The sequence below is a fragment of the Myripristis murdjan genome, chromosome 5 (assembly GCF_902150065.1).
Source record: "Myripristis murdjan chromosome 5, fMyrMur1.1, whole genome shotgun sequence".
In the NCBI taxonomy this organism is placed as follows: domain Eukaryota; kingdom Metazoa; phylum Chordata; class Actinopteri; order Holocentriformes; family Holocentridae; genus Myripristis; species Myripristis murdjan.
The window spans coordinates 35,905,215-35,931,537 of record NC_043984.1 but is presented as its reverse complement, the minus strand read 5'-3'; the positions used below and the strand labels follow the sequence as shown (position 1 = coordinate 35,931,537).

General features: G+C 41.8%; 1 protein-coding gene across 2 annotated transcripts in view; it reads right to left on the bottom strand.

The window, feature by feature from the left end:
* The window catches only part of LOC115358974 (receptor-type tyrosine-protein phosphatase gamma-like), a 528,184-nt gene that overhangs the window by 97,426 nt on the left and 404,435 nt on the right, over nucleotides 1-26,323 (bottom strand). For both annotated transcript variants that reach the window (XM_030051157.1, XM_030051156.1), the window contains exon 7: nucleotides 6,222-6,379. In XM_030051157.1, the coding sequence (XP_029907017.1) occupies nucleotides 6,222-6,379 (158 nt within the window). The remainder of the gene's footprint in view (nucleotides 1-6,221; nucleotides 6,380-26,323) is intronic.

Here is a 26,323-nt window from a genome sequence, read left to right as displayed (position 1 = left end):
TTAATTGCATGCCTTGGTTTAATTAATGCAAATGCAAAACAAATGAGAGTGGAGATGATTGGTTTTTACAATATTAATATTAATACTGAGGCTGCATTTCTGAAAAACCCTGCAATGGGCTTTAATATGGTTTGATCTTGCATTGTTTCTTTTTTTTTTTTTTAATCTGTTTTCTTTTATGTGTTCATTTGTGTATTTCCCACCTTGTTTTCTTTCAGACGTCCCCTGTTTGACTTTAACTCTGCTTCCTGTCGGCCCTTCCTGTGGAGCCGTTTTTTAATTAGACTTCTTTTGGATAAGTGTTACATAAATAAGGCTTATATTATTACTTGTAGCTGTAATTAAATTCTGCACTGAAGTTTTTAAGAGTAAACTGCAGCCTGGTGTATTTGTGTGTGTGGTGAGGCAGTGTGTGTGTGTGTGTGTGTGAGAGAGAGAGAGAGAGAGAGAGAGAGGCTGGAGAAAATCCTGCATTATAATAATTAGAGGAAATAAAAAAAAGTCTATGTGCTGAAATCTATGCAATCCATAGATACTAAAAAAAAAAAAAAAAAGAAGTAAAAATGTGCTGATAGGAATTAAAATTTTGTCCTGGAATAAAACATGACAAGCTCAGAATAAAACATAATGAATATTTCTGCACTGCAATATAATTTGCGTCTTTTTTTATGATCATATCTTTATAGGATTATGATTATCAGCTCTCTCTGTGCTTTATGGTCCTACTGGCCCTCTCCCGCTCCATTATGCTTTTTATTCCCGGCATTTTATGGAATCTTAAGCCGCCGTTTCTCCGGCGAGCAGACCCAGGATTTTACACGTTCACAGGGAAAAGGACTGCATCTCGGAGATCCAGCAGCGCCGCTTCGAACCGCCTGCACGTCACTGAGGGGAGCGGTGTTGTTGTTGTTGTTGTTGTTGCTCAGGTCAGCTAGGACGCATCTGAGCAGGTCAGATGTAAAAAAAAAAAAATAAAGTAGAGCTCAGATGGGTTTGAGAATAAGACGGTCAGGAGTGACACCAGGATCGGGATCCAGCTCTGAAGGGGAGGCCAGGGGATTTTTTTTTTTTTTTTTATGATGCACCGTTATGAAACATGCATCCTGCACAGAGATTTTCCTGGAGATCGAGGACGCTGCTTTTTTTTTTTCCACGATTGAGATTTAGACTCTGTTTTTAAATAAATTAAATAAATCTGAGTACACAAAATGAAAAAAAAAAAAAAAAAAAAAAATTGCACAGGAGAGCCAAGAAACTATTCGGAGCTTATAAACAGGGGCGCTGCCAGGGATTTTGGGCCCCATGAAAAAAACATTTATCTATATTTACTCGATGATGGTTTAATAATTTTATATTAATTTTTACCTATTTTTGGGGGCCCCTGTCAGGCAAGGGCCCTCGGAATTGTCCTAACTTTTCCCCCCTATATGGCGCCCCTGCTTATAAATCCTGAAAGTCTGGACCACAACAGAGGATAAAAAGTTCACAATAAATTAACTCAGTCGTGCATAATAAACTACGGAAACCCTGAATGGAAAGGTGTGGAATGAGACTTAATGTCTACTGCGCAGGAGATATTAAGTCTTATTATTATTGTTAATATTGCATGTGCAAACACGGTGTGGTCAAACAGCGTTGTGGCTGTTTTTGTGGGGTTAGGGTTAGACAGACAGCAGGCAAAGTGAGGGCATTGATCTTTATCATTGCACAGATGTTGCTGTAACCGCGCTGTTATAATGCAAACGATTCTTACGTTACACACAGAAAACAAACTTATAAAAGGGACATAACCGGTGACATATTTATGCAGTTTATATTCATGTTTGGGTTTTTTAAAGGTCTAATCAGCACGGACTGATCATGAAGAGAAGAGAAGAGGGGAGAAGACCCTGTGTGTATATATATATAATTGCAAAAAAACAACAACAACAACAAAAAAACAAAATGCTATCCCGACTAGATTCAATCTGGATCAGCCAAAAAAAAAAAAAAAAAAAATGCCTTTGAGCTGTGAGCCTGAAAAGGCCTTTGTGTTTCCTGGGTGTTTTCCCTGTGATTCCCTCCCCAGTGTTTCCAAGTCTCTAACCGTGTGTGTGTGTGTGTGTGTGTGTGTGACTCATCACCTCCCTCTCTAAATAACTCTACAGCAGCCACCAAACCCTGCTGGATCACTGTGCCTTCTGTCCCCGTGCTCTCTGCCACGCCACGCCACGCCACGCCACGCCACGCCACGCCACGCCACGCCACGCCACGCATGGAAATAGTGCCTTGATCACCTTTCTATCGGCGTTGGAGTGCAGATCGGGCTGCATATTTTTGTCCAAACCCGACCCGAGCCTGAGATTTTGTTCATTTACTGCCTGAAATAGCCTGCGTGTTGCCTTCAGTGTCGTCACGTAAACTCCAGCACTGTAAAGGAAACTGCCAGGGACAGACAGTAGCTCCATCGTTTTTCACTAAAACAACGCCGACGTGACCGAACGTGACCCAAACTCAAACATCATCTCTAAATACCAGTCCTGACGGGTCCCAGCGGCCCCGGGTCGGGTGTCCTTACTCTAACTGGCTGATATTTTTGCGCCACGACGAATCCTGCAGCCGTCGCTTCATGATGTTTTCCACTTGACGCTACACTTCCTCCATATCTGTGCTCCTCTGCATCAAACGGACACTGAAGAAGAAAGTGAGGTAAATGAACACCGACTGACCTGCATTTCACGTGTGGCTTGTGTCACCAGCAGAAACCTTGCAAATTATTGATCTATTTTTTTTTTTATCTATTGATTTTTTTAATCAATTTTTTTTTATTTTTTAAAATTTTTTTTTTAAATTTTTTTTTAAAATTTTTATTTATTTTTTATTTTTTATTTATTTTTTTTAATTTTTATTTTTACTTATTTTTTTATGTTTTTATTGATGATGTAACGTGTGAATTTCCCAGTTTGAGATCAATAAAGTATACCTATCTATCTATCTATCTATCTATCTATCTATCTATCTATCAGAGCATGCTGAATTTTACCTGCAAGACAAAGTTGTGGGGAAACCTGCCTGCCGTCCTGCTTGACAGACCAGCTGTGATGACTCACTCTGAACACACACAAAAAAATGACTGCCCACAAAAGTTTATGGGCGCTTCCAAGCCAGTGTTTAACACGCCGTTAAATCGCTGCCGTGATGGACGGGTTTGTCATCAGGGACTCAAACTAAACAGAAGACGACGGAGCTCAGCAGCTGACACGTTCGCGGCGCCGCCATCCTGCCAGTCTGACGCCGGCTGTCATCGCAGAAAGCAAACGGCGCCGCCCGTGACGTCAGTGTAGATTCCCAGCGACACAAAACACTCACAGCAACAACATCACATGCATGAAAAATGAACGCATTATCGGTTTTTACTATCATCCACTGGGCATTTGCTCATAATTCCTGAGCCTGTCATCCCACAGCATGTGCATCTGGATGTGACGGCACCTTTTCTCTCCTGATTTTCGGTGATTTTCTCACAGCGGGGATGCACCTCCCACAAACAACTCGCATTTCTGACATCCCCGCCTCAGACAGCCTGCGTCAGACGGGGGGAAAACGGAGGGAAACCGTCAGAGGGGGGCGTGACCGACCTGCCAGGGTGTAAACAAACACGGCGTTTCTCCTGTAATTGCACAGAAATTCTTTTCGGCGCTGAAAATAACAGCGTATGCATATTCATTTGGGAATCGGTTTCAAAATGTAAACGGTTGCCTGGGAGACGCCGTCAAACAGCCACTGCCGTGATGAGAGAGAGAGAGAAAGCACATGCAGGGTTTCCCCCAGCTTATAAAGCAAAGCAGCAGATGGTCTGTGATGCATATTTTCAGCAGCAGCGACGCTACTCAATTACTAGAAATAGAAATATTATAGGAACGCTATAGGAGACGTTTACATGCACAAAGTCTGCCGGTTTTTACCCCTTATTCTGAAAAGACAGTGTTCCGACTAAGCCGTTTACATGGCTGATGAAGATGAATATTCCACTAATATTCCCGTTTCACCCTCTCTCATTCCTTCATCCTCCTTATTGAAGATATTTTGTGATATTTGTGATTATCTAAAAAACAGCTGATATCCAAGTCTTTCATAATGATTCAAAGGGGGTGTGTTTCTCCCTCCCAACAGAAATGTGTGGCTTTTATTTTCAAACTGGTGGCTGGTTGGTTTATTTACAACACACAGCTGACGGTAAACAGGCGAGAGGCCGTGCGTCGCAATCTGCAGTAAAAACTCCAGTTCAGGTGCAAAATGCAAAGAATGCTCCTAAAACTTGACGAACATCAGCACATCTGGAATATTCTGTTTACATTAGGAATAACAGTGGAACATGAGTGTGCATGCAAACATGTAAAAGAGTCGGCAGCACGTCTCAGCAGCTGAGCGGCTTCATTTGAATCTGCTCCGTTACCAGTTTCACAGCAAATACATACAGTGGTGGAAAAAAAAAAGTTTTCAGACACCCTTAAAATTTTACACAATCTCAAATATTATCATGAAATATTTGTGGAAAAATCTTTTTTGTTTCAAAAGGTGTGGCTGCATTAGACAGATACAAACAAATACAAATTATATTTTTTTGTTTATTGTTTACAAGAAAAACTAACGAAACTAAATAGTTGACAGTGTAATCTTTCTCTTCAGGCGTGTTTCCTGCGTTAGGTTCCTTGTTTTAGCCATTTTTGTGTCTGAAGAACTTTCAGATGTGCTGCTTTATATAGACACCAAGCTTGGCAACAAAAATTGTGTCTTTTAATAAAAAGAACAACCTTCATCACTGGTACCAAAATGAGCCAATACTCAAAATTTCTTATGTATTTTTATGGAACCAATCAATTTGAAGTTTTTAATGGCTTTTTTAGGATTTGTTTAGTATTTTGGCTGTGACTGTACTAAAAGAAATTGCACTTGAAGACCTAAGAGTGATTTGTTAATGCAATATTTCACAAATGCGTGGGGTGTCCGGAAACATTTTTCCACCACTGTATTTTCACCTAAATTCATTATATAAAGCGCCTAATAGAACATATGTTTAATTGAACTAAGGAAGCGCATGACCAAAGCAGATCTTTGACCACATCATTCACGTTTGATTCCCAGTGAGCTGATGTTTAGTTTAATCCTCTGAACATTTCCTCTGAGCGAGCTGAAGTGAGAACCCGTTTACGGAGTGAAACATCCAGAAGCTGCAGACAATATCAACATGTCGGGAGCGTCATTTTAGACACGTTATCCTGGAGTCCAGCAGCAAACCTTCAGGAGGATCTGTGGGTTTGAACAAAGCTCATCCTGCTCTCAGGAAAACACTGGCTCTTCAGTGGTTCTTCAAAATGCTCTGTGGTTCTACAGAGAACCATCAGCAGTTGAAGAACCTCTTTATTTAGGGGCTGGTTCTCCACACACTGTATGTGGTTCTTTAAAGTGCTAAAGGTTCTTCATGTTTATTGGAGTTATTTGGTGGCGGCAGCAGCTAACAATTCTTTTCCTTGTGGATTAATGTGCAGATTATTTCCTCAGTGAATGGATTAATGTCTCGCTCTATAAACCATCAGAAAACATTTTTAACAGCTCGTCTGGAACCCAGTGAAGGAACAAGGAACGTGGAGAACCGGCCAACAACATGTTCATGTTGGTTTTCAACCTCTACACAATCATCTGATTTAAAACACTCAGAGAGACTTTTATTCTGAAAAATTACTAAAGAACCATTTTAAATAAGGTTCTTTACTGAACTTTCTTAAAAAAAAGATCTTCAGTTCAGTAAAGGTCTTCAAAGAACCATTTGTAGTTCCTAAAGTGTGGATACTGCTGAAAAACTGCGAATTTCCTGCGGGATGAATAAAGTATCTATCTATCTATCTATCTAAAGGAGCCATTTTTTGATGGTTCTCTGAGGCTCCTTTGTTTTGTTTTTTTTGTTTTTTTTTGTTTTTTTTTTAATAACCGTCTCCAGAAATGGCTCTTTAAAGAATCTCTGAACCTCTAAAAGGTTCTTTGTGGAACCAAAAATGGTTCTTCTATGGCACCACTCCCAAGAACCATTTTTGGTTCCCGTTAGCACCTTTATTTTTCGGCGTGCACACGGCAGGCTTTTGAGATGACACTGGAGTCGGATCCGAACACATGTTCCTGTGTGTTTCAGTGTGTTTCAGTGTGTGTTTCAGTGTGTGTGTTTCAGAGTGTGACGTGTGGCCCACCTGTTTGTAGGACACGTAGATGGGTCTGCTGAAGATGATCCACTCCACCACCTTGCTGCAGGGCGGCGTGGTCAGAGAGCCCGTGTACCTGTAGTAGCTCCCCAGCGAGGACGGCAGCAGGTCCTTCAGCACAAACGGCTCGAGGAACGTCTCTTTTTCTGCAGGAGGAGGAGGAGGAGGAGGAGGAGGAGGAGGAGGAAGAGGAAGGCCGGGACAAAGAACTCGGATCAATACACACCATCAACACAACACTCCTTACTTCACTCCGAGCTAAAGTGACGAGGTTTTTCTGGAGCCGATCCAGGTGCCGCTGCTTCCCAGCCGCTGGGTTTGCGCTATCGATCCCATTTGCATTGTGCCTGCCCCGTTCACTCTGTCGATAGTGGACACTGACAGACCAAATTGCATTGAACACCCATAATTACACCTGCCTCCGCGTTGGCAGGCATACACAATAAAATCAACATTACAACTCTGTGTCGCCAAAGTCCAAATGTTGATATTGTAGAATGAAGCACTGACTAGTATGCAGTTTGTGTGTGTGAATGTGTGTGTGTGAGTGTGTGTCTGCGCGCTCTGAACTAAAAATCACCAGCGAAAATGAAACACACACCGCGGCGCCGAGGTCCGTGGGGGACGCGGGGAAATAAGTTATAAATGAGATGATGAAAGAGGCTCCGAGCAAGAAACTCTGATTAACTTTTTAAATTACATTTTTAGCGAGAGCAATCCAGATCCCCTAAAAGGGCACTTGAAACAAGAGAATTAAAGCTGTTTGCACTGACAATGACATTTACATCGACGACGGCTGTCCGTTCCTGCCATCACCGCCGCCGCCCTTGAAGTAGTGGCGACTTCGGAAGGGATGTTAATTTGTGCTCAAGGATAGACGTGGAAAATTAGGGCCTAATGAGACAGACTGATCCACTGATTCAAAGCAACACGCCTCAGAAGATCAGCGACTCGGACAAATTCATCACCACGGGCTTGTTTTTTTAATTATTTATTTTATTTTTTTCCTGCTCGGCTCCAAGTGTCGCCGAAAGCACGGAGCAGAAGGTCACGGGCGCCGCAGAGAGGAGGTGACTGCCCCGCTTGCTTTTGAAGGAGAAGGAGAAGACGATGAGGAGCCCTGCTTTTAGGATCTGAACTCTCTGGACAAACCAAACAGGATGAAGCACCATTTATCTTCTGAAAACAAACTTCCAGCAACATGCATCAACTCTCATTTCAAATCCTGCCCCGAAAACTTTGGCCACAATAATTTTGGACTGTGCAATAATAATAATAATAATAATAATGATAATAATAATAATAATAGTACACTTTAAACTGGACAGGCTGATTTGAAACTAAAAATATTATTGACTCAGCTGAGAAACCCAACTGATTTTTTCCACTGTTACTTTCCATTTTCACAGCTTAAATATTTTTACAAAAAAAAAAAAAAAAAAAGGTGTGACAACAACACTGAAAAAGATCTTGGCATCAAGTTAAAGACTATAATCAAGTACATGTTTTTATAAATGAGGCCCTCAAACTGCTCCTCATGCCATTCATTGTACATATTGAATACACTGGTGGTAAAAAAAGAAAAAAAAAGAGAGTTACACTGCAAAACTGATCCATCGTATCAACGCATCTGTCTGGTTTCATGTTCAACAAAACAAAAACAAAGAGCTCAAATCTGTTTTTTTTTTTTTTTTTCAAACAAGTTAAAAAAAAATCTGCCATCGGGATGAGTTAATCCCACGTGTCTCCGATGCCAGTCCACTTGTTTCCAGAATTTTCTTGAATCAAATGTCACTGTCTTCATGCCAGTGGGCTGATTTGCCTCATCCTGCCTTGTTTCAACACATTTATACTTGGAAAAAAATCACGAAACGAGTGCCACTGCATTGGGAAAAAAAAAGTGGGATTATCTCAACCTACAGTCAGATTTTAACATTGAATATGAGACTAAATGAATTCATTAACTTTTTTTTTTTTTCAGTTTTTGTGCCGTGCACCTCTGTTGCAGGTGATTTCTGTCACACAACAGGACTTCCATGAGTCACTTTTGGTGAGTTTTTGGAGTTTTTGGATCGTTACCGGCCTCCATCCAAACTATTTAATGATGCTGACAGTCCCTGCCTTTAAATGAGCCTCTATTTCCCAAAGATGTTCAATCTCCCTGAAAGCAATGGCCATTTTTCCTTCCACCCTCCCGTCATGATGGCAATAGCTGTCAGTCAGGCGGGCCGGCAGTGGGCCGCCGTCCCACCTGCTGTCCAAGCAAACGCCGGCTAAAAACAGCCGGAGCACAAAACTCTGGGGGAAGTCACAGCCGTCCCCTGCCAAAAGTGCTGAGGTACTCCGGCAGAATCTGTGTATAAAATCCTCTTAAACATGCCATGAGAACAAAAGGAGGACAGATAAATGGATGCCTCTGCCCCAAATTTCCAATACATAACTAAACTGGAAATCCTATTGGAGAGGGGATGAAAAAGGAGCTTAACATGCGAGCAGTGTGTGTGTGTGTGTGCAGCGGGAGCCACATCAGATTGGATGTGAAAGAGAGCACTTTGGGATTAAACCCCCATCAGTAAAGGAACGGGAGAAAACACGGGTACTGTAGAATAGACAAAGAGAGAAAAAGATTAAAAAAAACAGAAGGAGGGAAAGAGAGAAGGAGAAGGAGGGAGGGGAGCAGAGAATTTCTCGTATTCGAATTCCTTCACGAGGCGAGCAGCGGGGCCGACACGGTGCCTCGGTTCAGGGGGAAACACCGTAAGCCATTTCCACCCGTTAAAAATTAATTGCCAATCAGGGTCGCCGAGTGCCGAGTCAGTGGAGACTTCAAACCGCGGAGAGACGCCGAATTAATGGACTTGTAATTTGCGCCGGCGAGGAGGAAACGGGGGCTGATTTCACTGCTGTGACACGAGAGCAGCGGGAGCAGAGACGCTTGAGTAGGTAAACAGAGGAAGCGACACAGCGCCGACACAGAGGGGTGTGTAAATATACAACGCCGAGACAATGACATTACAGCGAGCGGCGCTTTGCTGTGCCTCGGCGTGCCACCGCGCGCGTATTCCAGGCACAGAGGTCTCGCCGAGCTGATCCTCTTGAAAAGCGTCCGCAGGCACATATCGAGTCACTTGCTTATTTTTTTTCATCCTCGCTTTTTTTCCACGCTCGTGTCCCTCGTGTCACATCTGCCGCGCGGCGAGTCGGGCTTCTGCAGGCCTCACCGTCGAGCTGCAGAGACGCCAAAATCCTGGCCTGGTTTTAGACTTCCCGTCTTGGATCGCTGCGTGACAAGGCAACAACGCAAGTACACTGCAAAAAGTCAAAATCTTACCAAGATTATTTGTCTTATTTCAAGTAAAAATGTCTTATTTCTAGTAAAAATATCTCATTACACTTAAAATAAGACATGATCACCTCAGAAATAACTTGTTTTTAGACTATTTTCACTTGTTTCAAGTGAAAATTTACTTGAAACAAGAAACAAATTTTGTCAATGGAACAAGCTAATTTTTACTTGTTCACTTGTGTCACAAGTAAAAATCTGCTTGTTCCATTGGCAAAATTTGTTTCTTGTTTCTAGCAAATTTTCACTTGTTTCAAGTAGATTTTCACTTGAAACAAGTGAAAATTGTCTAAAAACAAGTTACTTCTGAGGTGATCATGTCTTATTTTAAGTGTAATGAGATATTTTGACTAGAAGTAAGACATTTTTACTTGAAATAAGACAAATAATAAGATTTTGACTTTTTGCAGTGATGTGCTTTAGTCGTTGAGGTTGTTCGGTGCGCTCGCCGACGTTCTGCACGCTCCTGCATGAGACAGTTCAAATGAAATCCATGCATGTGTGGATTTGTTTGGACTTTGACTTGAATTCAAAAGATGTTTTTTTTTTTTTTTTTATCAGGCCTACTATGTCTTGTGGCATTGAAACGTCATCATTTCCATGACTAAAAAGTACAATACAGTTGTCCCTCGCTATAACGCGGTTCACCTTTCGCGGCCTCACAGTTTTGCGGATTTTTTTTTGTGCAATTTTACATGCTTTTTTTTTTTTTTTTTTTTTTTTTTTAATGGATTTATTTTTCTACGAAGGTTTGAACTTTGAGAGTTTAAACAAGAGAGAAAAGTGAGAAAATGTTAATGCCTGTCTGGAAAAAGTGTGTAAAGTGTGTAGTGAGGGGTTTTACAGCCTTAAAACATCTAGAATAATTGTAAAAAATAAAGCTGACTACTTCGCGGATTTCGCCTATTGCGGGTTATTTTTAGAACGTAACTCCCGCGATTAACAAGGGACCACTGTACCGCGTTTCGTGAGCTGCCTCCATTTATTTCCCATCATGCATACCCCAAAAATAAATAAATAAATAAATAAATAAAAGTGTATATATGCTATGTGTATGTACACAGATATGGATTATGTATATATTGTGGGTGTGCATTAACTGAATAATTGTGAAAAGGGGTGGGAGTACATGAGTTATACTTCTTCTCACTCCTTTGCGAATATGCACTTTTTAATGTTTATCTTAAACTCTTTGCTGTTCTGGTATTTCATAATTGAAATAAAAATGCTCAGTCAATCAATTAATCAATCAATCAAGCAAGCAATGCATAACACTAAGCGTCATGCAGAGGTGAGGCAGGGCTTTCAAATGCAATGCACTTGCCCTTGTGCCCTGCCAGCCTGCTTTTTGTTTTTTTTTTTTTACAGGTAATCAGAGGTTCCTGCTGACTCACTACAATAAGCCGATGGTGTTTGCTTTTGATGTTTTTTTTTTTTTTGGGTTTTTTTTTGGATGATTGTGATTATGTTGACATTTAGTAATTGGCCCTGCATCCGTTTTTGCTAATGAAATTTCTGTTTTTCTGATCTTTGCTTGAACCCCCCACACTGAAGATCAGGAAACGGACTAAGTCACATGAGAGTGTTGAGGCCCTGCTGTTCTGTTTGGAATGAAACTTGGGGGTAAATCACTTCGGCCTGAGAAACTTAGCAGCCCTCCTGACCCCGTGTGAACCCTGCAGACGTGTCAGGTCGGCTGGCTCTGGATTAGCGGCCGCTCCCAGAGTCAAAACCAAACACGGCGAGGCTGCCTTTCGCTTCTGTGCAGCTCAAATGTGGAACAAATTGCCAGAAGGGTTGAGGCTGAGGCTTGTGGGTAATGCCGACTACTTTCAAACCCCAAGCTAAAGACGCACCTATTTTCCATTGCTTTGAACCAATTTTCATTTGAGCCATATTCGTTTGCTCGTGTGTTCTGCGTGTCTGTTTGTCTGATTTACTGTTTTTTCTGCTTGTTTGCTGTTATTCTATGTACTGTCTTTAGTCTATGTGCTTCTGCTTGCTTGCTTTTTTTGTTCTTATTTGTTTCCTGTGTTTTTGCATGTGTTCTCTGTAAGGCACTTTGGATATGAATTGTGCGACACAAATAAATTTGTCTTGCCTTGCCTAATGGATGGATTTTGACACCAACAGCACCACCAACAGGCCAAAACGTCCCCGACCAGATTTAGGATCTCAGTATTTGCACGGATATCGGTTTCTTTTACATACACTTGTAGATCACCTGCTGCTGTTCCACAAATAACAGAGAACGATAATGTGTTATGGTTTTAGAAATGATCAATGCTGCTGAGTCGCTCCCTCAGCCCTCGGAGGAATGGATCTGACGTTAACTCTCATTTTTCCAGATAAATGGGATGACACTTAACGGCGGTGATGAGGGTGAGAGCGGAGGGCGAGTTAAACCACTAATGAATCGCAGCACGAGCATTAATTAATACATAAAATCTGCAAAGAAAATAAACCCCGATGTGAGGCTTTCTGGAGCCGATTGGCCCGATGTCAGCCTTAATGTTTCCGACAAACCAGCATATATATGACCAAATTAAATCCATATAGAAATTGATTCAAATCCTGTAGACTTGAGAGAGATTATGCATGCAGAAAACACAGGAAATTACCTATAAACTAACACACACACAAACACCTTACACACACAGAGAGAGAGAGCCTGAGAAGTTTGTGCATCTAATGGCAGACGCTGTCATTTGCCTGAGACGGTTTGCTATAGATAAAAGTCAAACAGGAAAACTCATATGAAGGATAAACAGTTCTCTCAGATCTGAAGCTGAAAAACAGTGGTGTCGGGAGTTATGCTAATACTGAGAAAACTACCGTGCATTATCCTAAAGCATTCAAATCAATTCAAACACTGCCGTCTAAGGATTTACCATTGAAACACGCAGTAAATACACTAATAAAAACGCAATGAATGCAGTAAAAACACAGCATAAAACCATAATTAAGGCACACAATAATACTTGTACTATCTGTTGATAAGACCAGGCAGGGATTCAGCAGCTCAGTCGTTAGCAACGGCAATAAAAAGTCACTTATCAGTGCAAAATGCAAAGTTTTTACCCAGGCATTAAATGCCACATCATTTCATGTGCAAATTAAGCACTCTAACTGCGGCGGAGATAAATGAGTCACTGGTTCTTTGATTCTGGAGTTGAAACTGCTCTCTAACAGTCTGAATTTTAGAACTGAAATGTCTCAGCTTTCACAAACTGTGCAGCGATGTCCCTGCATGACTTTTCCTGGGCCCACTTTCTCTTTTTTTTTTTTTTTTCTTTTTCCTAGGGAACCAGCATTGTTAGGGTGTTCAAAACACATGCAAAGGAAACTGAAGTTATAACTATATTTACGCCGTTTCACCACGGCAGTCAGTCATGCTTGATGGATGTTGCCCGTGGAAACAGACTCAGAGGCAAACAAGTATTCTGCAGTGACACCAAACTTATTTCCCCTTTTGTTTCAGGCAATACACTGAGACTGTATGGTATGGAATAGGAATAATTTACCCATGCTATTTTTTTTCCTTTTCTTCCATATACACATGACATCACCCTATTTTCAGTGCAGCTCAATGCCTGTCAATTTACATTGCTTTTCCAATAAATGATTTTCACTATTTTTAGTTTGTTTCTGCTATCAACATCTTTTTTTTCTTGACTTTCGATTGCACTGCCTGACGTTCCCCGTTGCCTCCCCGTGAATTCATTTTTGCTGCACGGTTCTGACTGAAATTGTGAAAGTAATTTGAAATTCCTAATAAGGATGCAGGGCTCCTTTATTTCCACCGCTTCTGTGCGAATGAGCATCACCAAAACATCATCATCACCACCACCATCATCATCATCGCGACGATCAGCCTGGCAGTACTGATCTGACTGAGGAAAACACGCCTGCGTTGGGGACAATAAACAGGCAGTGAGAAGATTTGGAAGCGATAGAGCATCTCAGCATCAGCCAGTGGAAATGAGAAAAAGAAGTCTGCGAAATCGGCAGCGGGTGTGCCGCAGAGGAACTCGGTGACTTGATATGAGGCAGCTGATCACCTCAACAGATCACAGGGATCAGGAGAGCTCACATGAAACAGCTTCAGCTTCAAATCTACTTCACGACTGTCAGTGAGGGTCATTTTTAGCTCCTGTTTGCTTTCTGTTTGAGGACCAGTTTGTCAGACTGGACTTATCATTTAATAGCAGCAAGTAGATCCTGCGATTTTGAATCGATCTTCATTTAAATTCCCATGGATTGATCTGTACGCCCAAAGATCGATCTTTTAATATATATATATAAATAAATGCTGTTTTTGTGTGGAATATGAACGTATGTCTGGGGAAAATTACATGGAGGGAAGCAAATCTGGGTGGCGCAACCCCTCCAGTCGTTTCACCTGCACCTGCACCACCAAGAAAAAATATTACAACACCTGCACCGGCACCGTACGAGTTCAAAAGGCAGAGAAACTTTCCAGCTACAGCAGCGCACTGACATAGATTGTGTAACAAAGCGAAGAGGTGCCACTCTGCTCTATTTTCACTGACTAACAGCAGCACACTGGCTTAGCTTGTCTATTCAGAGGAGAGGTATCACTTTGGCTTATTTTTTTTGACTTATCTATGTTATCACATGCATACTACTGCTCATTCATTGGTAGTTGAATAGTTAGGTCTGTTTGATAAGTAATTTTACATTTTTAAAACAAATAATAATTTAACATATTGTTAAATTATTTGAGTCACGCTTACTGGTAAACATCTACTCCAAGATAATTTATTATGTTCTACAACTCATAAACATACACTAACACTACATACTGAGTGTTTGAGCAACATATCTCCTCTGGGCTACAAAAGGTGGTCCTAGCCATTTTTTACAGCCATTTTAATTATCAATACCTATATTAATTTGTTGTCAAATGACACAATATAATACAAGTATTAATATGTTGCATAACTAGACAGGCATGTAATTCAGTAACAGCTCAAAATGCTTTTTAATAAAACTAACCAAATCAATACCGGATCGAATCAGATCGAATCGGATTGAATCGTGATAATCGATTCCGAATCTTGTGAATCGGAATCGAATCGATTCTTGAAATGTGAATCGATACCCAACACTAGCAGAAAGGGGTTTTGACCTGCATCTCACTTTTTGGCAATCTGATTTATTTATTTATTTATTTTCTTTTTTGTGACATTTGAATTTGATTTGAGCTTGTAAACTGCCATTCAGTTCAGTGATTCAATTCTGTACTTTTACCCAGAATTTTATTTCCATGAATAAACACGTGCAATATTGTGAGAATTCCCTAATCAGACAACAGAATAACTTTCACATTATTTATTCTGAAAAAAAAAAAAAAAATGAATTTATCAGAGAAACATGAGTGAATTGATTCTTTAGCATCGATTTGGGCCAAAGTCAGATTCATTCTCTTATTTTCTTTTCACGGATTAGCGCAGTTGAATCGGCAGTTTATAATCAATGCATTGACGCAGTCTACATGCGTGAGTACATGAGTTTAAACAGTCTTCATTTCAGCAAACAAGGAAAGACATGTCTGACTGTGTGATCGAGGACCTCTGCTGGTCGAGGTGATTCAAAACCTCTGAGAAACCTGTTTTATACGGCAATCGAAAGCTAAATCCTCATCCAAGTCCAAGCACTGGAGAAGGAGAGGTATGCAGGCAGTCCCTCTGTACATTCCCTTCTCCTGGTGGATTAAAAAAGGGCTTAGTCATGTATCGTGTGTGTGTGTGTGTATCTGTCTGCAGCTAATCTCCTATACTACCGGAGCCTAATATTTTTATGTGCACAGTTTTGACTGTACGATCAAGGACTTGGTGATTCAAAACCTCTGACAAACCTGTTTTATACCAAAATTAAGTGCCGACTCCTCAGCTGTTTTTTTGCTGAAGTCCCGGCACGAGAGAAGGCGAGGCAGGCCGAACGTGACTCAGCAGTTTCCTTTCTTCCGATAGGCGGAAAAAAGGGTTTCAGAATTAGGTCCTGGAATTGTTCCCGTCCAGATTTGCACACCAAGGCAAGGCAGCACGCCACTCCACTGAGAGCACTCTTCTCGTTATATTTATTATCCAGCAATTCAGCTTCCTTGGCTTTTAGTGCAGGAGGCTTGGGCGCAGGTTGTAGCCTCCTAAACATCTGCTGCATTGCCTTTACTCTTAGGAACATTCCCTTCAAGGTTGAATTCATCGCTTCCTAACTCAAAGACACATCAACAGCACAGCCACAAATCAACCGCCGAGAATCAGCTGCAAACTCAACGAAATGTCGAGTGCATCGATCAAGAGGAGAGGCACAAAGGTGTTTGCTCCCTCCAGATTCAGACACACCGCAGGAAGTAATTCAATTCATTTGGCGTGCTGCACCGTCCTCCCCGCCCTACATGTGAGCTGTAACAGCTCTACTGCATTATCAGAATCTGTTTCAGTTTCAGCACTTTTATCAGTTCCTCAAACGTTTTGCGTCCCGCGGGAAGCTGCTGCCGCTGGCCTGGAATCATTTCGGTCCCTGGGGCTGCTGGTGTTTTGGCGGTGGGAACAACAGTTGTGTGTTTCCAGAGGCTGAGCTTTTGCAGTGGCTTGACTGAACGGATGAAACTGCAAACGGAAAGGATGCAAAAGTGTTGCTCGTGCAGCACGGCAGCTTCTCACGGGCTCTTGCAGACACGCATGCAACATCTCCCCTGGCTTGCACTATCATGTCTAGCACGCACACATGAACCAGGAAATGCACATATACACTCGGGCTCAGCCAGTATAGGTTTTTCAGGGATGATATACTTTCATATTGCAGCTGCCAGTTGTTCCAGTATAGAAAATATTTAAATTTGGTGCAAACTGGCAGCTCTATGTTAAATGACAGTCATGCCACTGCTGCTGCATGGAGATCCAGCACCAATTTTTGCGCCTAGGGGATTAACGTCAGTCAACTTGGCCAGCATTTCAAACAGAAACAAGGTCGGTAACTTTATTGAAGGAGCTGTTCAGGCATGCACTGCTATGGAAAGCCATAAATATTGCACAGAATATGAATACGCTTTGCGGCGGTGATGCAAACGCAAATCCTGGTAAAGCTCACGTTCACAGCAAGCAACCAAACACACACACACACACAAAAAAAAACTTTGTGTACACTAGAATACCATTACCACACTACCACATACTACCAAGTTAGCTATTGAAGGAGATATGGGATGATACAGCTGCCTAACAAAGCAGAGATGTGAAATGGTCAGATTGTGGAACCGCCTAACACAACTGCCAGAGGAGAGGCTCACTAGAAAGGTTTTTAATTGGAGCAGAATGCACAATCATCCGTGGATAAGGGAAATCTCTTTAATTTTTTCTATTACAGGGTTAAGTATATATTTTATGAATAATTTACAGCGTAGCATAACTATTATTAAACAGAAATTGTCAGTTAAATGTCAGGAGCAATGGGAGGTGGACATTTGGAAAAAACCCAAGCTAAGAAATTATGTTCAGTTTAAAGAGGAGTACGGCACCGAACCATATGTTGCATCTAATTTGAGGAAAGGTCAAAGATCACTCTGTGCCCAATTGAGAGCTGGCGTCTTGCCTCTGGCAGTTGAGGTGGGAAGGTATCAAGGGATACCAGAAGAACAGCGTTTGTGTACTTAGGAAATGTAGTGGACGAGTTACATTTTGTTTTTCATTGTCCACTGTATGCCAGCCTAAGAAATGTTTTATTTGAAAAAGTACAAACGAGGAATCCTGATTTGTTTTGGTTGTCCGAATTTAATATGCTAAGATGGCTGTTTGAAGAAGACGTATTTGCTTTGGGTAAATTCTTGGAGAAAGCGTGGCAGCTGCGGTGGAGACAGCTATACCCGCATGTATGAATTGATGCATGTATTTACTTACTTTTGTTGGGAGTGTCTTATAAGCCCATGGGGGCTGGGCATTATTGTATACAGGACACTTAAATAAAAATTATCTATCTATCTATCTACCACATACCATACTGCAGGTGCACAATATGAACAAAAACAAAGCTCTGAAACTCTCCATTGAAATCAATACTAATAATAGTGGTAAACATATTCATGCATAATTTAGTGGAATTTGATTAAAGTGTTGCATTAGAATCAAGTCAGCTTAAGACCCTCCCATGTACAAACAGTTTTGTATCGATCTATTAGACAATAAATATGTAATCATTCAAGCTGCATAATATCAGTCATATCAAATATGGATGACTGGATCAGGTCCCATTTTTAGTAAAAGATCAATATTGGCTCCAAACATCAATCCAAACCACAGACACACACACACACACACACACACACACACACACTCACACACATGCCAGGGTCCTTGAACGTCTCCCAAGATGTGACTTTGTGCAAAGTGTGTGTGTGTGTGTGTGTGTGTGTGTGTGTGTGCTCTGCCCCTGCTGCATAATGAAATATTAAGACTCCACTGAGTAACTTGGGAAGCTAATGGATGATTAGCTGAGCGGACAGCTGTCCCGATGCTTCGCAGGAGTCCCTGAGCTTAAAATACTCTCCGCCCGTGTGACGGCGGCCTCACGCTGCTCCGGCTAAAAGGCCGCCGCTGCCGGGGAACAAAAAAAAAAGAACCAGCTGAAAACAGAAGAGGGCTTCACAAACTTCCTCACGGCCCTAAATGCTCTTCCTTTCCTCATTTAACTTTTCAGCTCCTTCAGTCCCGTGGGTGGACCTGTCCTTTCAGATCCACAGAACTTTATTTTAAATTCTAGGGGAAATTATAACATTTCCAAAGACACAATCTTAGCAAGAGCAATGCAAGTGTCTCTGCTAGTTTCCAACCCGATGCAGTTGTCATTTTCCCGTCCAGCATCCACCTTGTTGCTGCGTTGCTGTCTGGAGGCTGAAAGTGACTGAGCAGATCCGTCTCCTTCCTTCTCACCTGGAGAATCCTCCATTAGAACAGCAGCCCACCAAGGTGAGACACACCTGGCTGTTAGAGGGGACGGGAGACGGCGCTCTGATTGGTTTACTGCATGTTACGCCCAAAAAACACAGCCAGGATTCAGCCTTGAGAGCCAGGAGCCAGGAGCAGCTCCGCCAACCAGCCTCGTGAAAGTTTAATCGGACACACCCTGAATGACCCGCACCGCGCTCTGCAGGCCGGGAGCTTCCACCGTTAAAAAAGAGCCCTAAATATTTCCTGCTGATATGAAGGGAAATGTGTATAAAATGATTTTCAACACATAAATAGACGTCTCTATTTAATGTAGGGGTGCAGCCTTAGTGTGACGTAGCCTCAGGTGAGCGTTTCAACCAGCAGACAAATAATAATGATGTGATACTGCTGCACAATATGGAAAAAAAAAATATAAAGCTGCTTAAGGGCAAATTTAAGGGGAAATCAGAGGGTTTGGACGCGAGGGTGAGTTGTGGCTCTGTTGCGTGACGTTGCCGGAGTGTTTGGACTTGTTTCGTCCCGGTGTGGCCACGTTAAGGGCACTTCATCCAGACGCATAAATCTTGAAACGGGTCCGTCCCGCCAGGCTCCGCCCCCCTTTCCAAACCCGTCCACCCATCAGCATCCACACATCCCAGCTCCCTCCCGTCCTCGCGTTGCGTGGATGCGACGGAGCTGAAAATACATCCCCTGAAGTCACCCGCGGGAGACAGCGGGAGACGGGGCTTGTCAGCGGGGCGGCGAGGAGGAGGAGGAGGAAGAGGAGGAGGAGGAGGAGGAGGAGGAGAGGCAGGAGTGAGGAAGGAGCACGGTCATATCTGTAGCTTATAAAGACGCTGCTGCTTCTTTTCTTCTTGTCTTCCTTCCCCACACACACACACCCACCTTCTCGTCAAGCGACCCCCGCCCCGCCGCACGCGTCAGCCGTGTCGCCTCGCACCGGCAAGCCTGCAGCCTCACACACACACACACACACACACACACGCTCTCCTTTATTTCCATTCTCTTGTCATCCTCCTTCCCTGCACATTCCCATCGCAACAGTGGATCGAATGCCTCCTCCTCCTCCTCCTCCCCTTCCTCTCATCATTGTCTTCCCTCCACACTTTGTCGTCTTTTCTTTTCAACCCCCCCTCCCTCCTCCTCCCTTCCTCTGGGCTCCTTCACTCTGCTTCATCATTCAGTTCCTCCTCCTCCTCCTCGACTCTCTTCTCGTCTGCTGTCACCTCCTCCTCCTCCCTCCTCCTGTCACACTCTCTCCATCCTCCCCTCCTCTTCTTCCTCCTCCTTCCTCCCTCCTCCTCCTCTCCTCTTATCTGCCTTCTCAACAACAAAGGCACCCAGGCAGATGAATGGTGAGGATGATGATAATAACGATTTTTTTTTTTTTTTTTTTTTTGGAAAGCAATTTTAATTCGGGTTTCACTGATATGAGTTTTTGAGGAAAATAGAAACACCAATTGGATTGAATTCGCCTGCAGCGATATCTTTAAATGTAACCATTTTTTTTCTCAAAAAAAAAAAAAAAAAAAAAAAATCCAAGGACTCGATGCTTCCCCAAGAATTTTATTCCTGTCAGAGAGGGAAGAGCCTCTGGAACAACAGAGAGTTTTCCACCAGTTTCATGTTAAACATATTATTATTATTATTTTGTAAAGTAGCTACATCAGCTACATCGTATTTTTAACATTAACATTAACATTACTATTTTTAACAACTTTAACAGAAATCCCACATGGTGACGTCAGTGAAGTAACTGATTACATTTCCTCATGTTACTGTAACTGAGTAGCTTTTTGTGTACTTGTACTTTTTTTTTTAGTATTTTTTTAAACCGAGTAATTTTTACTTTTCCTTCAGTCCATTTTCTGCCTGGGTTTGGTCCTTCACTCCATTTTAAATCAGATCCATTACAGAGAACAGATGATCAATGACAGACTGTGGAGCCTTTCACAATAAAAGCTCAGTCAGCAAAGATGAGAAGAGGAACCTGCTTCTACTTTGTTGCTTCTACTTTTTGTCATTTTCCAAATTTCACAATAAAAGCTGCACCGTTTCTACACAGTTACTGTTTGGAAAAAGGAGCTCAGTCACTTTTACTGCCAGGACATTTGAAATGAGACACTTTGGACTTTTACTGCAGGACATTTTTACTGCACTACTTCTACTTCTACTGCAGTCACATACCAGCAGAGGAACAGTACTTCTACTTCTACTGCAGTCACATACCAGCAGAGGAACAGTACTTCTACTTCTACTGCAGTCAGATACCAGCAGAGGAACAGTACTTCTACTGCAGTCACATACCAGCAGAGGAACAGTACTTGCAACATGTCCAATGTGCAAAATGTTCATTAGATGTGTTTACTTAGATGCACATCAGTTTTTTTAGCTACTTCACTGCATCACTTCATTTAGTTCCTGCTGTAAACCAGATAAACGGTTTGTTTTCTGCCAGCGTTGTGCTCTGAGGTCACTGCAACTGAAATCTTGAGAAACCAGAGCTCTGAAATGATGCTTAAATTTCTTGTAATTCCAAGTTGGATGACCATTCAGTTCTTTCTTTTTTTTTTCCTGCTGAAGTTTTAAAAGACTTTTATAATGAATGCTGAATGACACCAGAAACTAATCTGGGCATGCAGGGTGAATCTCGGAGCGTCGGAGGGAGCGGAGATGAGACGGCCCGCTCTGCTGCAGCTCCACTGTGTGATTTAGACATCATTTTTTAATATGAAGATCCTGCCTCGCGCAGCTTCTCACTAAAAGCACATATTAATCCACACTGACTGCTGGCTGGGAATAATTGCTGAGGTGGAAAGGTTCACATTCGACCGCAGCTCCACTGAAGCGGCTGCGACTCGGAGGCACTTCAGCGCTGTTGAACTCCTCCTGCCCGGACCGCTGTGCTCACCAGCTCGCCTCGCCTCGCCTCGCCTCGCCGGGCTCAGGCTGGCCATGACGACGACGACGATGATGATGATGATGTTTATTAGTGGTTTAACGATGATTATAAAATAAAAAAGTTTGAAAATACATACATAAACAACCGTTTTTTTTTGTTTTGTTTTGCTTTGTTGGTGTTGGTGCATGTTTATGTGTTTTATGCTTTTATGCTCAATTTCTTATTCCTGTATTTATTGCTGTAATATTTTTGTAGGATTAATGCACATATTTGTACTTTTTTTTTTTTTTTTTTTTTTTTTTAAACAAGGCTTAATGCACAAGTGGGATTAATGCACATATTTGTACTTTTTTTTTTTTTTTTTTTTTAACAAGGCTTAATGCACAAGTGGGATTAATGCACATATTTGTACTTTTTTTTTTTTAACAAGGCTTAATGCACAAGTGGGATTAATGCACATATTTATACATAATCCACATACCTTTTTTTTTTCAAAACAAATTTCTAACACACATTTTTCCATTTCTTATTATTTTTCTATTTCTTATCATTTCACTTCTGCTTATAATATATTCCTCTCTTGCGAATTTGAGCAACTGCAATTAACCCAATTTCCCCCCGTCTAAAAAAAGCACCACAACACTGGATGATGATGACCTTCATCATCATCATCGTCATCCTCATCACGTATTGACACTTAATTAACACAGGTGATCATACATAATGTATGAAGAAGAGCATGAAGATCGATGATGATGATGATGAAACTGCAGGTGAGTCCAGCCCGGCGATGCTCATGATGACGACCTGTGTGATGATGATGATGATGATGATGATGATGATGAGGATGATGAGGATGATGTTTATTAACGATGATTATAAATTTAAAAAGTTTGAAAATACATGCATAAACAACTGTTTTTTTTTTTGTTGGTGTTGGTGCATGTTTATGTGTTTTATACTTTTATGCTCAATTTCTTATTCCTGTATTTATTGTTGTAATGTTTTTGTAGGATTAATGCACATATTTGTACTTTTTTTTTTTTTAACAAGGCTTAATGCACAAGTGGGATTAATGCACATATTTATACATTTTTCAAAACAAATTTCTAACCCCCCCCCCCCCCCCCCCCCGTCTAATAAAAGCACCACAACACTGGATGATGATCCTCATCACATATTGATATTTGGTAACACAGGTGATGAACATAATGTATGAGGAAGAGCATGAGGATCGATGATGATGAAACTGTAGGTGAGTCCAGCCTGGTGATGCTCATGATGACGACCTGTGTGATGATGGTGATGATGATGAGGATGATGATGAGGATGACGTCTCTGCAGACGATCCACCGGAACATTTCGCTTATTTACCACACCGTTACATCAGCCGTTAAAATTACAAACATGAGAATTTTTCATGTCTGCAACTGCTACCATCATCTTCCTCCTCCTCCTCCTCTTCCTCCTCACCACCACCACCACAGCCTCGGCTTCCCCGCCACGCCGCCGTCTCATCATTATCAGTCTTTGTGTCTGCCGCCAAAGCCCCATGAACCCGTGCTTACAGAGCGCGGGCTCCTCTGCACGCCGCTCCCCTTCACGAGTCCACTATGGAAATCAGGTCCTGTCTTCTTACCGGGCCGATTTCACAGGAGCTAATGGGCCCGGGCGGGGAGCGCAGAGCGGCTCGCCGGCTCGCTCGTCAGAGGGCATTTGTTCCAGCGCGATTTCATGTAAAATGTAACAAGGCGTGAGCTACAAAGACGGCGGAGTCCGACCTGCGGCACGTGTCCGCCAGACAGGCCCGGCAACCAGAGAAAGGAGAGCGCCGTGAAAAATTTAACCACCTGTTGCTGCGTTCGCTCCCACCAGAAGAGACAGAGAGAGAGCAAATTAAGCAACCAGCTTCCCCCGGGGGGAGAGACGGGAGCGTGGCCTCGACTGAACCTGACTGGTCTTTGTGTTAGATGAATTATAGAGAGAGAGAGAGAGAGAAGGAGAGAGAGGGAGAGAGAGAGCGGTGTTTCTTAGACACACGAGCCGGGACGAAGAACGCAAGTAGTTCATGCGGCGAGATTTTTTTTTTTTTTTTTTTTTTTTTTGTATCAAAGTTTTATTTGTGTACGCCGAGGCTCTTGAAATTCACTCTGAAGCCGTCGTGTTGTTGCGAAGCAGGCGGGGGCCCTTTGGGGTGACAAGACAGAACATAGCTTTAGGACAAATGTTTTGATCATGACAGAGATGCGCTACAAGATCTTGTGCAGCGCGCAGCCCTTTCTGACTGAGGGCATAATGTTGTGAGAAAAAAAAAAGAAAAGAAATATAAACCCCGCTAATTTGTTTTCTGCCGTTCTCTTTCAATGCACAAAATACATGGAATCATCCCATAAGTCCTAAATTATAGTGTGAATACATATGAGACATTAAATCTAGGCTGAAACGTCATAATAAATAAATAAAGCCACAGTGGCTCAGCAGTGACAGATCTCTTGATAAAATCCCACAAACACTTTTGATTTTGAGTCCACACTGAGGATGCTTCAGTCGACAGCGATAAATTAAAATGCTGATTCTGAATGAATCTGAAGACACAGACTTCACAACAAAAGCAGCTCCAATAATTCAGATGAGATCAGTTCAAAATGCTGTTCACCGTCCTGACTGGACAGATTTCAGTAATTCGTTAGTGAGAGAGCCAATCAGGACCGAGTCCAGCTGATGTGTTTCCTGGACGTCGTCTGAAAAACTTCCTGGAAAATGCAATAACTAAAATGCTGCTCAAATAATTTGGACAATGTTTTCTTTAAAGACAAAACCAGCTTGATAAAATAGATAATTAATGTGAATTTGGCAAAGGGAAAATAAGAAGAAGCCAATCTGAAATTACTTTGAACAGAAAATGTATTTTTTTTTTTTTATTTATTGTGAACAAATTTACATTAGTATAGGCAATGGCATGATCCATATAGTTTTCTCATTTCCAATCACAAAACAGGCTTGTTATTAACACTGGATATGATGATTTACAACGACTGGTGCATCCATCAAAAACAGGGGAAAGAGCTTGCATTGTGCCGATCGCTACACTCAGGTCATGGTTAAGGTAAGGGGAAGGTTTGTCATGATGGGTAAAGTTAGGAAAAGGTCATGTTAAGGTAAGGGGAAGGTTTGTCATGATGGGTAAAGTTTGGAAAAGGTCATGGTTAAGGTAAGGGAAAGGTTTGTCATGATGGTTTAAGTTAGGAAAAGGTCATGGTTAAGGTAAGGGGAAGGTTTGTCGTGATGGTTAAAGTTAGGAAAAGGTCATGGTTAAGGTAAGGGAAAGGTTTGTCGTGATGGTTAAAGTTAGGAAAAGGTCATGTTAAGGTAAGGGAAAGGTTTGTCGTGATGGTTTAAGTTAGGAAAAGGTCATGTCAAGGTAAGGGAAAGGTTTGTCGTGATGGTTAAAGTTAGGAAAAGGTCATGGTTAAGGTAAGGGAAAGGTTTGTCGTGATGGTTAAAGTTAGGAAAAGGTCATGTTAAGGTAAGAGAAAGGTTTGTCGTGATGGTTAAAGTTAGGAAAAGGTCATGTTAAGATAAGGGAAAGGTTTGTCATGATGGTTAAAGTTAGGAAAAGGTCATGTCAAGGTAAGGGAAAGGTTTGTCATGATGGTTAAAGTTGGGAAAAGGTCATGGTTAAGGTAAGGGAAAGGTTTGTCACAATGGTTAAAGTTAGGAAAAGGTCATGGTTAAGGTAAGGGAAAGGTTTGTCATGATGGTTAGGGTTAGGAAAAGGTCATGATAAGGTAAGGGAAAGGTTTGTGATGATGGTTTAAGTTAGGAAAAGGTGATGGTTAAGGTAAGGGAAAGGTTTGTCATGATGGGTAAAGTTAAAAAAGGTCATGTTTAAGGTAAGGGAATGTTTTGTCATGATGGTTAGGGTTAGGAAAAGGTAATGGTTAAGGTAAGGGAAATGTTTGTCATGATGGTTAAGGTTAGGAAAAGGTCATAATTAAGGTAAGGGAAAGGTTTGTTATGATGGTTAAAATGAGAAAAGGTCATGGTTAAGGTAAGGGAAAGGTTTGTCATGATGGTTAAAGTTAGAAAAAGGTCATGTTGAGGTAAGGGAAAGGTTTGTCATGATGGTTAAAATTAGGAAAAGGTCATGGTTAAGGTAAGGGAAAGGTTTGTCATGATGGTTTAAGTTAGGAAAAGGTCATGGTTAAGGTGAGGGAAAGGTTAGTCATGATGGTTAAAGTTAGGAAAAGGTCATGGTTAAGGTAAGGGACAGCTTTGTCATGATGGGTGAAGTTAGGAAAGGGTCATGGTTAAGGTAAGGGAAAGGTTTGTCATGATGGTTTAAGTTAGGAAAAGGTCATGGTTAAGGTAAGGGAAAGGTTTGTCATGATGGTTAAAGTTAGGAAAAGGTCATGTTAAGGTAAGGGAAAGGTTTGTCATGATGGGTAAAGTTGGGAAAGGGTCATGGTTAAGGCTGCATGCAGTCGTTTTTTGCAGGAGGACGGTCTCTAATGGAGCCAGCGTCATCATGCTGGAAAACAGTGAGGTAAAGCAAGTGCAGATCAGTGTGTGTAAAAGAAGCTGAATTTTCTTTTGCTGCAACCACATTTCAGATGTTTTCTTTTTTTTTTTTTTTTATCATTATCTACCCTCAAAAAGACAAACGAGGCTGCGTGACAGATGCTGCGATAACTTCCCTTGTGATCATTTGACCGTTGATCTCATGAGATCAGCAGACACAGCTTCTCCCTGATCAAACGTCACGGGGCCGATGTTCAACTGGACCTCAGACTGATACAGATCTTTAGAAAAACACAGTTGTCGTCGTTTGATGGAAGATTTTAATTACTCTCAGCACTATTCTATCTATTTCATT